A 17,058-nucleotide genomic window follows, 5' to 3' on the forward strand; every position below is an offset into this window, starting at 1 on the left:
CTCTTCTTGATCATCCCAGAGTGCAGGACACGGAATAATGGGCTCAAGTTACAGGAAGCCAGATTCCGGCTGAACATCAGGAAAAACTTCCTGAGTGTCAGAGCAATACGGCAATGGAACCAATTACCTGGGGAGGTGGTGGGCTCTCCCACACTGGAGGCCTTTAAGACGAGGCTGGACAGCCATTTGTCAGGGATGCTCTGACTTGGATTCCTGCATTGAGCAGGGGGTTGGACTCGATGGCCTTGTAGGCCCCTTCCAACCCTACTATTCTATGATTCTATGATTCTATGATTCTAACAGGGTTACACTCCCCCTGTCTTTCTCCCGCGAAGGTCATCATACAGGGTGATCAAGGCTGTTTCTGTGCCAAACCTGGCCTGAACTCTGACTGAAATGGATCCAGATAATCGGTCTCATCCAAGAGTGTTTGGAGCTGCTTGGCAACCACTCACTCAAGGACCTTGCCCAGGAGTGGGACATTTGCAACTGGCCTATAATTATTAAGGTTTTCTGGGTCTAGGGAGGATTTCTTCAGGAGTGGTCTCACCATCGCCTCTTTCAGGTGGCCCGAGACTGCTCCCTCTCTCAAAGAGGGATTAATCACTTCCCTAACCCAGCCAGCTGTTCCCTTGCTGTTAGTTTTTATTAGCCAATGGGGGCAAGGATCCAATATGGAAGTGGTTGTACGGACCTGTCCACATCCTTGAGCTGTACCAACTGAAACTCATCCAAAAAAACCTGGACAAGGCTGTGCTCTGGATAGCTCACCAGATTCACCTGCAGTAATACTGGAGTCTAAGTCCCAGTGGATGCAAGAGATTTTATTCTGGAAGTGCTCATCCAGTGCATTACAGCAAGCCTCAGATGGCTCCATAGTGTCCTTAGGGCCAGAATTAGGGATGTCAGAGAAATCTGCTGCGGATTCAAATGAGGCCGGATTCTTTGGAATCCGGCCTCAGGAATCCGCAGCAGATCGGGACCACTTACCTCTACTCAAGGAGGACTGGAGGTGGAACGGCAGTAGGCTGCTTCTTGCCAGCCAGAGCCGTTCGCCTCCTCCCTGCCAATTGCCATGTCTTTTTTTTTTTTTTTAATGGCGATTGGCAGGATGTGCCCATAGACTTTTACGCAAAATAGAGCCATGGACACATAGACTTAAACGCAAGATTCATGGCTGCATTTGCATCTAAGTCTATGAGCACATCCTGCCGATCTCCATTTTTTAAAAAAAAGACATGGCGATTGGCAGGGAGGAGGTGAACGGATCTGGTCAGCAGGAGGGAAGGTAAGTGGCCCCCAAGCCAGTTTCTCCCCTCCCCCGGAATCCTCACAGAGCAGAGCCTCTCTGGAGGATTCTGGGGGGGAGGAACGGATTGCCTCCCCCCCCACAGATTCCCCACTGGAATGGACGGTGGGGAATCTGTACACCCCTAGCCAGAATGTAAATGACCCTGGACAACCCTAAAAAGCTCCTCTGGGTGGCATATGGACAACTGAATAGAGACACTGAAATATTTTTTCCTTGCCACTCTCACTTCCTTTAAAGATACCTGGCCATAGGCACACATCAGGGTTCAATTGCATCCACTTAGAGTTTTTCTCCACCTGCACTCAAGCTGTCTCCTATTTTGTTCCATCACCCTCAGCTCTGGGGTATACCACACAGCTGTACAAGCTATACTCTGGAGAGGGCACTCAGGAGCGATCGTGTCAACCACCCGGGTCATTTTTGCATTCCACAGGTTGACCAGGTCTTCGACAGGAGCGCCAGCTGGAATCCCCCCCCCCCACAAAGCCCTCTGGGAACCATTTGGATCCATTAGCCTCCAGGGGCGGACCATCTTAATAGGTCCCCCACCCTTGCAGAGGGGAACTTCTGCTGTAAGTCTAAACCTCAGCAAGCAGTGATCTGACCACAACAAAGGGACTGATGCAAATTTTCCCACCTTCAGATCACCATCTCCATGGCCAGTTGAGAAAACCAGGTCTAGAGTATGCCTCGCTACATGTGTTGGGCCATTGACATGTTGGGACAGTCCCATGGCTGCCATGGAGACCATGAAATCCTGAGCCACCCCAGAGAAGGTGCCCTCAGCATGAATGTTGACATCCTCCAGAACCAAGTCTGGAGGATCTCAGCAGCACATCCGAGACCACCTCTGTCAGCACACCTCCAGAGTCTGTTGATAGTGGGGTGGGCGGTACACCAACAGAATCCCTAATCTGTCCCGCTGACCCAACACAAGGTGCAAATGCTCAAGACCAGTGGTCACATGGAGAGGGAGCCTGCAGAGGGAGATGGAGTCCCTATAGACCATAGCAAACCCCCCCCCACCTCCCCGGCCCTCAAGCCTTCCCTGATGCTGGACCAAGTACCCCGGTGGGCATAGCTGGGCGAGACTGACTCCTCCCTGCTCACCCACCCAGGTCTCTGTTAATATGCCAGATTGGCCGCTCCATCTACTATTAAGTCATGGATAACGGGGTCCTTATTCTGAACTGATCTGGCATTCAAAAGCAGCATCTGGAGACCCAAAGGCCTGGTAGGGCAACTACTAAACTTGCGGGTGCGGGGAGGACCAGAACACGGCACAGCCATTAACTGTCTGGGCCTCATTCCCCTTACCTGGCAAGCTCTCCTCATAACACCATATCTCCCTCTACCTGTTATTACACTGATTGGCCCCTCTCAGGTCCCCCCAATTGGCCCCTCCCTCCCAGGCACATACTCAGGCCACCAGAAAGCCAAGCAGAGGAACAGGGTCCAGGTCCTGCAGGACTCACAGCTGGATGGTCTCTGGCAGGAGCATGGCTCTTCTTATGTTCTTATTTGGTTTGAATGGGCCTTTCTCTCTCTGTTTTTCTTTCTTTCCCTCCCCCCTCTCTGGCTTCATTCATTCTTTCTTGCTCTCTCACTCCACCCCTCCCCCTGCACTTTCTCTGGCTCTTCTTTCTATCTCTCTGGTCCCTCTTCCTTTCCCTCTGGCTCCTCGTTCTGTCCTCTCTCCTCTCTCTTCCCCTCTCCCCATCCCCATACAACTGAATGGAGTCATTTCTCCATTCATTGCATGGGGTGAGAAAAAGGCCCCCTTCTGAAAACTGGGTCATTTTCAGGAATATGCACAAAGACAATACATACAACTGAATAATCTTGTCTTTTGGGTCATTGAAAAGCTGCAAGTGCCTAATGAGAGGCTCTTGTTCCAGAGGGAGATGTTCTGGATTTTCCAGCTGAAGAGTTTATCACCTCTTGGCCTCAGTGAAGAGATAACTTACCTCTGTTGGGAACAAGTGCTTGGAGAATATAAATAGTATGGAATAGGCCCATGCAATTAAAGTATATGCAATGTGTTTTATGTTATATGTACGAGCAAGCTGTTATTCATGAGAAAATGTTTGATCCCATACTCATAAACAGAGTGTCACTCATGAATTCACTGCCTAACAATATAGATCTCTGTCTCTTTAATTAGCATGCATTACCATGCATTGTTTAAATGTCACATGAAGCTCATTGGCAGCACTGTACAGAACATTTTCACATACAGCTGATCTGATGGTGCATGAAGGATAGCCACCAACTTAGTAAGCTGTCTGTGTCTGCAGCATTTGAATTGTTTATGGTATTCATTAATTTAAAACAGTTAGGTTTTTACTAAGAGCTTACAGTGGTATTTCATTGTGAACTGCCCAGAGAGCTTTGGCTATTGGGCGGTATAAAAATGTAACAAATAAATACATGAATTTTGGTGTTCTGACTTGTAATAATGTTTGCTTTTTAAAAATGCTTTATTCAGGCTTATAATAGTAGCTTTTATTATCTATGTTGTTCCTTCCTCTTTTCTTTATGTTTGTACTTTTACTTCTTTTACAAGATACTGCTTTCTTTTAAATTATATTTTTATCTCTAACAGCATTGCAATGTTTTGTTCATTAAAATGTATGTGCAAAGTTATTTACTTTGTATAATTGCTATCTTCTCCAGATTGCCCCGATGAAGGAGCTCGCAGTCTTCAAAATGCGATGGGCTTAAATAAGAGATCACTTAGGCACCTCTGATAACTTGTTCTCTTCTTGATTTTCCTTGCAAATTAAGTCACTTCTTTTCTTTTCTTTTTTTTACAGAATTAAAGGCATGTTTTCCATTTTGATTGGTATTGGTAGTTTGTTAAAAGCAGTAAAGCCTAGTTAAAATTTGTGGCAGGCATAGAAATACACCCACAGTGATTACTCTGCAGTTCTATATAGTCTCAACATGGTGTTTCAGAAAACCGCTGTTTTGGAAGGTGATCCTGCAATATACACCATGCGCGCTATCCTGTTTGAGTCCACTGTTAATGAGAGAAGGCTGGAGTTCGGCCAAAATAAAATGGCAGGATGCTAGCCAGCCTGCTCCTGCAGTGCAAACAGGCACTGGAGAGAATGCTGGAAATAGCATCATGTAATTCACTAACAGATACAGATGTATGTTGTTTGAAACAACACTTATAATAACATTACACCATCATGCAATTATAGTATATCCTATATTGTACACAGGACAAGCATATTTATGATTATGGGATTATGTAAGTGGCTACCTTATGGGGCACATACACGTAAAGAATAATCCACATTAATACACATTTTAATGTTAAAATGTTTTTTGGACACTCTTTTAATGAGCTGCAGATGTCCTGTTGGTGGATGCCTGTCATCTTGCTGGGTCCCCCATGAAAAATAGCAAAACCCCCTTTATCCAAGAAAGTATACCTGAAACTAGAATCGTCCAGCCTAGAAGATGCTGCCTTCTAGAAGATGCTGCTACAGAGAGGAAGGCCAGGATCTCTATCAATCATCTGAGTGCACATTACGGGAAGCCAGATTCTGGCTGAACATCAGGGAAAATGTCCTGACTGTTAGAGCAATATGACAATGGAACCCATTACCTAGGGAGGTGGTGGGCTCTCCCACACTGGAGGCATTCAAGACGAGGCTGGACAGCCATCTTTGACTTGGATTCCTGCATTGGGCAGGGGGTTGGACTCGATGGTCTTACAGGTGCCTTCCAACCCTAGTATTCCATGATTCTATGCAAAAAGTATCCTCTAACACTGTTGAAACAATTGTATTCTATAGCCTAGACGAGTTGTGCAGATTCTCAAAGGGTCCCAATCCAGTACTCTGGGGCTCCCCAGATGGCCACACCTACTCCCCGTGGCCCCACCTCCTTTCCCCCAGTCACCATCCATTTGGTGGTTTCCCCACTTTTGTGCAGTTTTTCCATATTCTGAAAGGTTGAAACGCCTCTCCCAAGGCTTCGTTACTGCAGCGAGAGCTTTAAACTAAAAATATGCTGGTATGGTTGACCATTTTGGAACCACTCCTTTGGCCTATGGGCCTGCCCCTGCTCACTACTGGAATGTGGCCACCAAAAGCTTCTCCAAAATGGAATTTGGTGCTGAGGCTGAAAGAGGTTCTGGGTACCCCTGGCCTAAGCTATGGAGAACTTGCAGCCCAAAAGTAGCATGTGTCCTGTGTAGGTGTAGATGGGGAGAGCTCAGAGGGAAGATAAGAGGGTGGGAGGGAAAAGATGGGGGGAAAGCCAACATGGACAGAATACTGGAAGGGGGGGAGGGGAGGGAAGAGAGGAGTAGGGGAGGCAATCAGGTCAAGCCTCTGGCAAGAGCATTGTGTCCCTCCCTAGGCACCCTGGGAGAAAGTGGGGGAGGGAAAGAAGCAGTGCTGGTTGGTGGCTCCAATTTTGGTGGGATATGAATCCATTCTGGGTTTCAGTCAGAGCCAAACAGAACTCTAAAGAAGCTATCCAAGATGCTGAAATTATTTTGGGGATAGGGTTCAGCACTAAGGATAGCTCCTTTAGAGTTCTGGCTGGTTCTGCCTGAAACCCATAATGGATTCACAGCCCCACTGAAATCGGAGCCACCAGCTTCCACTGGAGAAAAGGAGTAGGCAGAAAGAGAGAGAGGATGGTTAATGTAGGTGAAATGAAAAGGATTGCCTACTCTGCACCTTTGGCCACGTCTTAGGAGGTAGCTCTACTGACCTCTCCAGGACTCACTGGAAGCACAGTCTGCCAAACCTGGCTATAAACATGTGGCAGGAAAGCCAAATAGCTCTTGTACCATTTTTACCACTAGTACAAGAGAAAGTTATGTTTAGCAATAAAGTGCAATTGATCTTAAGGGGAAGGTGGCAGAAGTATGGAAGGTGGACCTTACCCATCCATATTAAATACATAAAACGCCAGTGAGCTCACATGCCGAGTGTCTTGGCCAGTAACTGGCGTTTAGTTTTAGTACGAGAAACTCCTATTTTAATTTACAGTAACTGTTACTGCATTAACATGCTGGATTTATATATGAATGATATATGGATTAAGTAGCTACTGAAAAACTATCACATTTGTATGCCACTCTTCCCCTAATGGGCTCAGAGAATAGCACACATGGGATTATTCCATTTTATGACCGTAATGAGCTTCCATTTCATTTCAGTTGTGGGAATCCAATGTATTTGCACAAAAGGGTACATACAAGGTCTGGCATTTCCATGGTCATGAATGGGGACATCCTGTGAGCACAAGAGAGTTGTGTTTGTTAGGCTTTACGTACCTTTTACCTATATTTTTAGTACATATGCAGGCTCTTCTATATTAATTATTAATTTTATTATTACTACTACTAATAATATTATTAGTAATAATAAAATTAATAATTAATATAGAAGATATTAATATTTATCTGCTAAAAACCCATCAAGGCAGTGTACAATGCTTTAAAACAATCAGCCCTGCAACAATAAAAACAGGAATTTCAAAAACCTGCACATTTTAAATGTATTGGGTTTGCCCCATAGCCTTCTTATATTAGGCCGTGTGTGTGTGTGTGTGTGTATTTTGTTTTAGATGTTATATTAAAACTTTCACTATTTTGTATAAATTGCGTTTCAAACTATTGGGATCATAAAACTGTATGACTCGGTTTGCACGATGAACCAACAGTGTGTTAACCATGGATTGTTTGGGAGTCAGCCGAAGTGAGTGAGCATGCTTGGCTCCCAACTGCCTGGCTCCTTTCAGGGAGCTAAATGACCCAGGGATGCTCTGTCCCTGGGTTGTTCTCTGACATCCAAACCCAGAACTCTGGGTTGTTGAGAGAGAAATGACTCAGTTATAACCCTCTGATCGGACAGAAAAGAGTCTGAGAACCAAAGGCTAGGATCTGGTTTTGAGCATCTTTGGAGCAGGACTTCAAAGCAGGACTTTACATATGTCCACCATAGCCCTGCTCAGCATCCCCTTTTTTTCTCTGGGTTCCCAGGCTGGCCATTTAGCAGAGCCTGAGCGACAATCTTGGTAACATACGAGCATGTATGTGTGAGATAATTCTAAGGTGGCCACTTATTAATCGCCCCAAAAGAGGAAATGCATCATCAAAAAAGTAGACAAAAGAGAACAATGATTTTCAAATAATCTGCATATGCTAAATCTGCATATGCTAATTTATATGCACAGATGCAAATTTAGAAAAATATTATAATTTAAATAGAAATACAGTAATCTCACCATGGTGTGGATGACTGTCACCAGGTGACCTCTGTGCCTGCCTATTCAGTCTGCTGTTAGGGTGCTAACTGTTGATGGGCAACAGTACTTACCGGTTTTTTAACCTTTAAACCAAAATTGGAAGGACAGCCCCTCAGCTAGAGAATGTTTCAAATCAAGAGTGGTCCTCTGGCAGCCATTCAACAGACTGCCTTTATTTGTTAGCTTTGTATTCAAATTAAGGCAGCATTCTTCTGTTTTCCTCTTATAAGAGTCTGCTAAGTTTCGGAAGATGAGCTTTATGCACAACATGTGTGCACTTGTATGTAGACAGGTCTCTGTGTGGGATGTCTGGTTAGATTAGCCTCATTATATTTTACTTATTTTCAGTTTAATAACCCGTATCCTGCTAAGCATCAAGGCATTAAAAACTGTGGAAAGGAGTGAGCAATTTCGGATATTTGTTTGAAAGCTCAGTTTATTATTTTTAATCACTAAATTAAAGCCTGACAACCCACAGCTATTCTCTAGATTTGCCATGATGGGACATCTGTGGCTTTATTTATCTGTGATAAATAAACTTTTCAATGGGAGAATCATTTCATAAATGTAGATTATCCGAAGATGAAGATATACAACACAGCATAATTGTTCAAAATTCAAATTTTGTGAAGTGCAAATAATGTATTTGCTTGTATGATCTTATGAAAACACATATATGGGAGTCTCGCTTTTCAGATTGTATTTTTTTAAAATTAATTCCATGCCAATCATGCAGCTTTGCATTTTACACCACCAAAGTTTCATTAAAAGTATGTTCACATCAAAAATGCAACTCCATCTTTCTTCATCATGTTTGCCTCTGAGCACTTCTGGTCTGAAAGCATCTGACAGGAATCACATATAAGTGTGTGAAGAAAATAGAAACATGTCTTACAGGCAAAGTTTCACATTTGGTTTGTTTCTCCCATTATCTTACTACTAGAAGCTGGTATTGCTATTATAATACTGGATGGTTTTCCTTACTGCATACCCTCGGCCCACAGGTTTCCTACCGCTGATAGAGCAAGCCTGGAAGATTATGAGACAGGATGTGTGTCTGTCTGTCCTTCTGTCACCACTATAGCTCCAAGACTGTGAAACCTAGTCACCTGAAACTTGGCATGCATACTAAGGGGACCTTAGAGGTGAGCACCTCAGGGTTGTTGTTGTTGTTTTAATAATAATTAATTTTAATTCATTTAACTGTGTCCAATACATCTTCAGTCACTAGGGGCAGACTACCCTAACCAGCACATTTCTTTGCAGCCCATATAATTCAAAGCCAGGGAAGTTTGTAAGGCCAAGGGATGTAATTATGTGCCTTCCTCCTCTCTCCCCCCCTGCTGTGGGGCAGCCCCTCCTCATGGGGGTGGACAGAGCCCTCCCTCAGCAATCTGCAGTGGTGCTCCTGGCTGGGGTCATGCCTGAGGTGCCAGGAGGCATGGCTTCGCTCAGATGGGGTGGGCACAATGTGTCCAGCTGACAACTGCATAGGTTTGATTGAAGGTTTTGCTGTATCAAACTAAGGGCTATTTAGCAGGCAGAGGGACAGAGTGATGTGCCTCCCTGCTGCTGTGGGGCAGCCTCTCCTCAGAGGAAAGGAGTGGGAAGACCTTTCCCTCAGGGGGCACAGGTGTGCATGAGGCAGGGACTATGCCTAGGGGTGCCAATAGGTATGGTTTCATTCTGACAGGGCAGCCATAAAGCCTCCAACTTTGACAGCGGCGTGAATTTCCTGGCAGCCTTCACTGTATCGAGGTAAGGGCTATTCACCACCCATGTGAAGCCAAGTCTGCTTGCCAGTTATTTAATAAAGAATCTGCCTTGAGATAAATTCCTGGTGAGATTTTACAGTTTCAATGAGATGAAAAAAAAGCAATCCCTAAATGAAACAATGCTAAGGCCACAGGGCTTCGGCTTACATTTCATCAAACATCACTGGGCAATAATGGCAGTTGGTTTTTCTAATTTCTGGAGCCTTGACTTAGTATTCAAATCCTTTCCTTAGGCTGCATTGTGTAATACAGGCTATTATTTAGGCCTAAATGTTAAATTCTCCTACTGAGGATAATGTCTAAATCCCATTAAAATCAACTGCCCACTAGGTGAAATTATGCACTGCTATTATAAGGAAGAATATGCCTTTTAAGCTTTCAGTAATGCATTTTACAGTGCCTGAAAGCCCATCAGACGTAAAATGCTGCCTTCGTGCATAATATTTGCAGTCACAATCAAATATATCCTTTAACATAAGCTTATGTAAGTATGCTGATATTTTAAAAGGGAGCAATACCATTCTAATTATGGTATTTGTTCTGACTTTATTTTGAGGGTTCTCCCCACTCTCCCATTGTTCAGTGGCACAACTGGAATTACGTAACGCAATTACATCAACTTTAGTGATTTTTTGCCTCAGATAATATGACCAAGATATTGTAACTTTCTTCTCTTGATGGTCTTTACCAATTCTGTTTGTTTGCTTACTCTGCATAGTACGTTCGCATGTGTTACTCGATCAGTCCATGGTATTTTCCGTATGCGTCGGTATATCCACATTTCAAAGGATTCGATTTTCCTCAGATCGTTCTTTTTAAGTGTCCAAACCTCCACTCTGTAAAATAATATTGAGAACACGTAGTGTCTTACCATCCCAATCCTTACTGCAAGATTAAGGTCCTGATTATGTAATTGTTTCATTTTAGCAAGCACTGTTCTTGCCATCTCCACTTTCGTGTTTGTTCATTTCTTTCATTGAGCCAAATTCCTAGGTATTTGTATTTTGTGACTTGCTCAGTTGGCATATTTATCATATTAAATGCAGTAAAAGGCTTACCACCATATATTCTGTTTTCTTGATATTTATTTTAAGACCATACTCATTACTTACTTTATTAATTTGATCTAGTAATTTTTGTAAGTCAGATATGTTATCTGTCATTACTATGGTGTCATCAGCATATTGAACTGTGTTAATTATTTTTCTATTGATGTTTATGCCAGTCATTTGTTTGGCAAGTGCTTCATTAAATATAGCTTCAGAATATAAATTGAACAGCATAGGTGATAGGACACAGCCTTGTCTTACTCCTCTTTGTATTTGAATTTCTTCAGATAATTCTCCATCTATACGAACTGAGGCTGTTTGATTCCAATACAAATTTTCTTATAATCAGCATGTCAATCAATCACTCGTGATGAACTTTATCAAATGCCTTCTCATAATCAATAAATCCCAAGTATATGTCTTTATTCATATCAAGACATCTTTGAATTAAGGTGTTAACCCCAAATAATGCTTCTCTTGTTTCCATCCCGCTTCTAAATCCAAACTGTATTTCACTTATATGGAGTTCTAATTTCTTATACATTCAATTGGGAATAATTTTGAGAAATATTCTTAATGTATGGCACATAAGGCCGATTGTTCTGTATTCAGAGCATTCTTTAGCATTGTCTTTTTTGGGCAATACTACAAACGTTGATTTAAGCCATGCTCTTCATATGATACCAGTTTTATAGATAGTATTATATAAATGTACCAAGAGTTGTATTTCATTCCTGTCAATTAACTTGAGTAATTCAAATGGTATCTTATCAGGGCCAACAGCCATTTTTTTCCTTTATGTTCCTGATAGCATATTCTACCTCCTCACACATTATATCATGTCAATCTCTAACTCCATCCTCTTTATTCAACTCTGGTCTTATATCATCGAATAATTCTGTAATGTATTCTTCCCATCCCTTAGGTTTTTGTGATAATTCTACTATAATTGTTCCATTTATCTTTTAGTAAACCACTGTTCCTTTTTCACTACAGCTGTCACTTCCTTTACTTTTTTATGTAAACCGAATGTGTCATGCTTGCTTTCTAGTTCTTCATTTTCTTTACATCTGTCTACCATAAATTCCTTCTGCTTCTATGATCTTATACTTTATTATTTTATGCATATTTTATTAAGTCACGTCCCTTATATTTTCTTCTTTCTTCCATCAAAGCCAGGATTTCAGAGGTCATCCATTTTCGCTTTCCTTTAAATCTATTATTTTTTAAATTAGACTCACTTGCTTTCAATATAGCTTTTATTTCATTCCACCTTTCGGTGACATTTCAGTGGGTTTCATTGTTGCTCTTAATACTTTGTAGATTCTCCTTTATTTTTCTCTTCACTTCTTTTATTTCAGTATTTCTAAACATATCGATATTTAAGTTTTGTGTTATTCTCTCTCTTAATTTCTTTAATCTTATATCAAAAACTGCAACAAGTTGGTTATGATCTGATTTCACATCAGCGCCTGGATATGTTTTTACTGACTTGATGGCATTACTGTATCTTTTATTAATGATGATAAAATCAATTTGATTTCTGATGATATTCTCTTTTGTATGTCTAGGTGATGTCCATGTATATAGTCTTCTTTTCAGAAGTTTAAACCATGTATTTGTTATAACCAAATCTTTCATTTGACAGAACTCTATCAGCTTTTCCCCTCTGTTACCTAACCTGTATGCTCCAACATACTCACTGACTTTTCCTTCCCCTACTTTTGCATTAAAATCTCCTAAAATTACATTGATGTCATGTTTCTTAGTTATTTTAAGAACCTCGTTTATTTGATCATAAAAGTCAAATTAAACATTCTTCACATATTGAATATATTTATGGCTGATGGTGTTGCTATAGTGGAAGTCAGTCTATAAAAGCACACTCCCCACAGGAGGAGTGGAAAGTCTGCTTCCACCAGCCCAGTTGCATGTGCCTAAATCTGGATCCAACCCTATAAATGAAAGTTACCACAATTTATATAACCCAAACTTGTATCAATGAAAGTAATATACGGCTGAATGTATAGTTCATGTTTCAATGATTTATAAATAAACCTCTGCCTTTAAATAAACCTGTCTGGTGAGCATCTTTCCTTAAATCTCTTGTAACATGTAAGCTTTCCAAGTCTCCCCTTTTACTGTCAAACTGATGTTCAAATGAGAATGAGCAACATCTTGTTTTAATCAAATGAGGAAAGATTTCTTTTTCTACCAAAAAAGAAAAACAGTGAAAGACTGCCATGATTGAAATGAAATATTGAACAAGACTCATAAAGCCGAAGGCAAACCAGGTTATCTAAGGTATTTTTTGAAAACGTTCTTGAAACAGGTTGAAATAAGTTTTCTTAGAAAGCCCCAAAGCAACTAGTCCCAGAAGGATGAACATAGTCAGTGATGCCGACAGTGAACTTGTCAGTTAGAAGGGAACTTTGCAGGTCAAAGCTGAAGTAACCTAACGAAGCATTAGTAACAGGAGAAGGATCTTTTTGTCTTCAGGTTTAATAAACATTCAATACACATATCTGTAGACCATTTTTATTCATGAATTTTGAGCTGTTCTACATGTTACTTTTTATAAAATGGGCAATTTTGATCTGGGCACACACTCTGACTGATATGGGCTTTAATGTCCCAGAACCAAACAGACACTTTGTACACAGCAACAAAAGGATTAATTAGCAAAGTGAGTCTTGAAAACAGCATCAAAATATTTCTAGCCCACCTGCCTACAGACAGCAATGTCAGCAGTCAGTGACATGTCAATGGCCTGGAAGAAAAAAAATTTACAAAGCCATCCTCAAGAAGCAATTGTTTAATTGCCATGAGCAAGTAGGAGATTAGAGGCCTAGGGTAAATATTAGAAAATTACGAAAAGATGTCTATTAAGAATAATAATATAAAAAGTGTTTATTGAAAACAAGTACTTACAATATGAAATATCCTGACATATCCAAGTTTTACACTGCACAAGTTGTCTGTCATAAATTGCCGTACACACTGAACTGAGTTTACTCCTACAATGAATAAGGTTTTTAAAATGATGGTATTAACACAGTTCCTCCTGAATTCTGAGATAATTTTAGAGTGCATGTGCATAAAATGTTTACAACACAGTGTACGCATTGAAATATGGTTGTTGTATTTAATCCTAGTTAAACTATTGTAAATCATATGCCACAAAGCAAACAAATATTTGGAAACAATCTTTTCAGAGTGGATTCCACCAACATGTTTCAGGCATTACAACTTTACTCCAGTGATCCTGTTGTGCATACAGCAGCTCTGACATGTTCATGCAGCACCATGCAAACAGGTTCTGCCACATGTTCTTCCATTCTCAGGAATCTTGCATGTGAGCTTTAATCAGGTGCATAGGGAGTGTTCAATGAATAATAAGGCCATGTGTGCTTGCATGGAGCTCAGGAATGTGGGCCTTGACTAATCCAAGTCATAGTTCTGCATTAAATCTCATTGAAATCAATGGGATTAAGCATTGTAAACACTTAATCCCATTGCAAACACTTGATCCCACTGATTAAACATTTTAATATTTCACTGATCTCACAATGTTTTGTGATGCTGACAAGCAGCTGCCTTTAGAATTACGGCCAGAGTCATACGTTCCTTGGCAAGCAAACTAACATTTGAGAAAGCAGTTCTCTTCACTTTGCAGCTGAACAAATAGACTCTGACCAGATTCTACCCTCACAATAATTGACAAAGCACCTGCAACCACTAGTTTTATAGATAAAAGTTTCTGTAGATCAGAATGTAAATTACAGAAAAAAAGACAATTGGAAGAGACTACAGTAAGAATCATTTATTTTTATTATCTCTCAGAAACTATGTGATCTGCCTCAAGAGAAATTTAGCTATGAGCGCAATATTAAATATTTTGATGTGGCCTGGAATACATTGTTGTTGATGCAAGCATGGAACGAATTTTAATATTTAATTGGCCATTGGATGAAAATTTCTGCATTAAAAGTCTAGCATGCAGCATATATATATTTAAAAATACCACTGGACTGCGGGTATACAGAAGCAACCCTGAGTAATTTGTTTCACCCTGGGAGCCAATTAGTATAGTGACTTACTAGTTTGAAAGCCCCCATCTCTAAAACTGGCACCTAAATCAGATTATACAAAGGAGAAAAGCAGATCAGCAGGAGTATAATCCAAGGCCAAATTTAGCTGCCTAGATCACGTGCAGAGCGATCTGGTAAGCAGACACAGTTAAAAGTACTAACAGACACAGCCCTTATCTGAAAGGCATTTGGTAGTAATTCTTTTGTAATTTAATCATCCCTTCATTTTGTATGACCAGAATCAGATTCAAATACTACTGTTCTAGTGCATGTGTTTATAATGCATGATCAGGAGTATTTTAATGAACAAGAGGTCACATATTTAGTTATTTATCTATCTATCCCTATATATTCTGTGTGAACAAGATGACATCACCACTGTGGAAACAAAATATTTGTGCAGCCCAAGCCTCTCGACACATGGATCTATTGCACTGCAATGGATAAAGTGGGATCCTGTACAACAATACAGGGGGGAACCTTATACAGGCAACTAGCACAGAAGCAAGACCCAATGATCCAACTCTTATCAAAGGCAGACTTGAAAAGGTGCCAGCTTAAAGACTGGGCCCGTTCCTGCAGCCCTTACAACTGGCTACATCGTGCACCTCACGGACTCCACCCTTCCTGGATCAAAAGACGGCTATACAGCAGAGCAGAGGGCATGCTCACAATTCTTTCAGGTTCTCAACCACACAGCTGAGTGGCCCTTGCTACATTAGTAAGAAAAAGGGTTATATTGTAAGCTTTAGAGCTTACTGTTTGATTCTGAAAGCCATAATCGGATATACTCAGTTTACTAGGAATATTTGGTGGGATTGGGAGTTGAGACTTTGGGGACAGTGAACCACTAACTGGTTGTGCACTACCAAATCCTGAAGAAATGCAAAGAACTTTCAATGAACATGCATCGATTTTACACTGACAGACACAACATGCCAAACTCCTTTTATGTCTCACATTGATTCAGAACATAGTTATCTATTTGCATATCTAATAGAAAACCACACTCTTTATAAAACTATCTGTATTGTTTATAGATTTAAATGAAGTTTAAAAAAGTATTACAACCCTTGAATCTTCTAAGTGGCTACATATCTTCAGCAATCATAGTGTCAAAAATCTGATAGCACAGTTGTTCTTCTGATCCATCCCGGACATAATAAGATTTGATGAAGCATTCCAGCCATGGCAACTCACCTACAAATCAAAAGCAAATTATCAGTTTTAATGTGGATGTATGTATTTCATAGTTAACTATAAGCACGACCTAGGTGCAATCCTATGCATTTGTTGTTCAGTCGTGTCCGACTCTTCGTGACCCCATGGACCATAGCACGCCAGGTCTTCCTGTCCTGCGCTCTCTCCCGGAGCGTGCTCAAGTCCATATTCATTGCATCAGTGATGCTATCAATCCTATGCATATTTAGACAGAAAAAAGTCCTACAAGTCCCAGCATTCTCCATCCAGCCATGCTGGCCAGGGAATGCTGGGAGTTGTAGGACTTTTCTCTATCTACACATGCATAACACTGCACCCTTAATCCATTTCTTAACCACCTTTCCAGACCATAGCATTCTGAAGGAGGCTTACAGCATAAACATACAAAATAACAACAACAACATATTAAATATAAATAACAATTTTAAGTAAAATAAGTTCCAATAAAATACAATTTTAAACTATAGATCAGCAACAAATACCATTAAAACTTCTAATTAAAAGCTAGGCAAAATATATGAGTTTCTGAAACCCTTGTGTATCATGATCTGACCATCTAGCCCCAATGAAAACTTGAGGGGCCACATACCATAGCAGCCGAGGTTTCTGCTACATCTTCCAAGGCAGTCCCCAAAAGAGCACATTACAGCAGTCTAGTCTGGGGCATAACTGAGGTCAGGTCTGCTTTCCCTAGGTAAGTCTGCAGCAGACATACTGACCGAAGTTGATAGAAGGCACTTCTGACTACTTCCACCACCTGTGCTTCCACAGACTGCAATAATTCCAGAAGGACCCCACAAAGGATAAACGTAGTTTCTATAAGGGAATTGTAACCCTGCCCAATAGCAGTAGAATCCCTCTATCCAGACCAGCAGATTTCCCTGCCAAAAGCACTTCCGTCCTGACAGAAGCTTCAGCTTGTTTGCCCTTATCCATCCCAAAACTGCCTCCAAGCATGGATTCAGGGTTTCCACAGCTACCCCTTGGATTAGTAGATGGAAAACAACATTAGAGCTGCATGTTATCCACCTGTTGATGACCCTGCAGCCCAAGCCTTTGGATGACTATCCCAGTAGTTCCACATAGATGTTAAATAGTGTGGCGGACAAGATGGAACTTTGTGGTACCCCACAGCCTAAAGGCCATAGGACAGAGCAGAAGCTCCCAACACCATCTTCTCAGACGGACTGGCCATATAGGATTGCAGCCACCGTAACACCATGCCTCCCAAACCCAACCCAACCAGGTGATCCAGAACGAGACCATGGTTGATGGTTTTGATGGTTTCAAAAGCTGTTGAGAGGTCCAGAAGAACTAACAGGGTTGTACTC

General features: G+C 41.2%; 1 protein-coding gene and 1 pseudogene across 6 annotated transcripts in view; both read right to left on the minus strand.

Annotated features, from left to right (window-relative positions):
* Positions 1 to 1,577: 1,577 nt before the first annotated feature.
* Positions 1,578 to 2,620, minus strand: LOC146340057 (uncharacterized; annotated as a pseudogene).
* A 10,318-nt stretch (positions 2,621 to 12,938) lies between these two features.
* Positions 12,939 to 17,058, minus strand: part of POT1 (protection of telomeres 1) — an 89,449-nt gene continuing 85,329 nt past the window's right edge. For 5 of the 6 annotated variants that reach the window (XM_084810884.1, XM_084810879.1, XM_084810876.1 and 2 more), the window contains one exon: positions 12,939 to 15,706. In XM_084810884.1, the coding sequence (XP_084667010.1) occupies positions 15,597 to 15,706 (110 nt within the window). In that variant the 3' untranslated portion in view covers positions 12,939 to 15,596. The remainder of the gene's footprint in view (positions 15,707 to 17,058) is intronic. The other variant, XR_014784454.1, reaches the window with a different exon arrangement.

This window comes from Heloderma suspectum, chromosome 7 (assembly GCF_057233095.1).
Source record: "Heloderma suspectum isolate Gila_16-S chromosome 7, 16-S_ref, whole genome shotgun sequence".
Taxonomy (NCBI): domain Eukaryota; kingdom Metazoa; phylum Chordata; class Lepidosauria; order Squamata; family Helodermatidae; genus Heloderma; species Heloderma suspectum.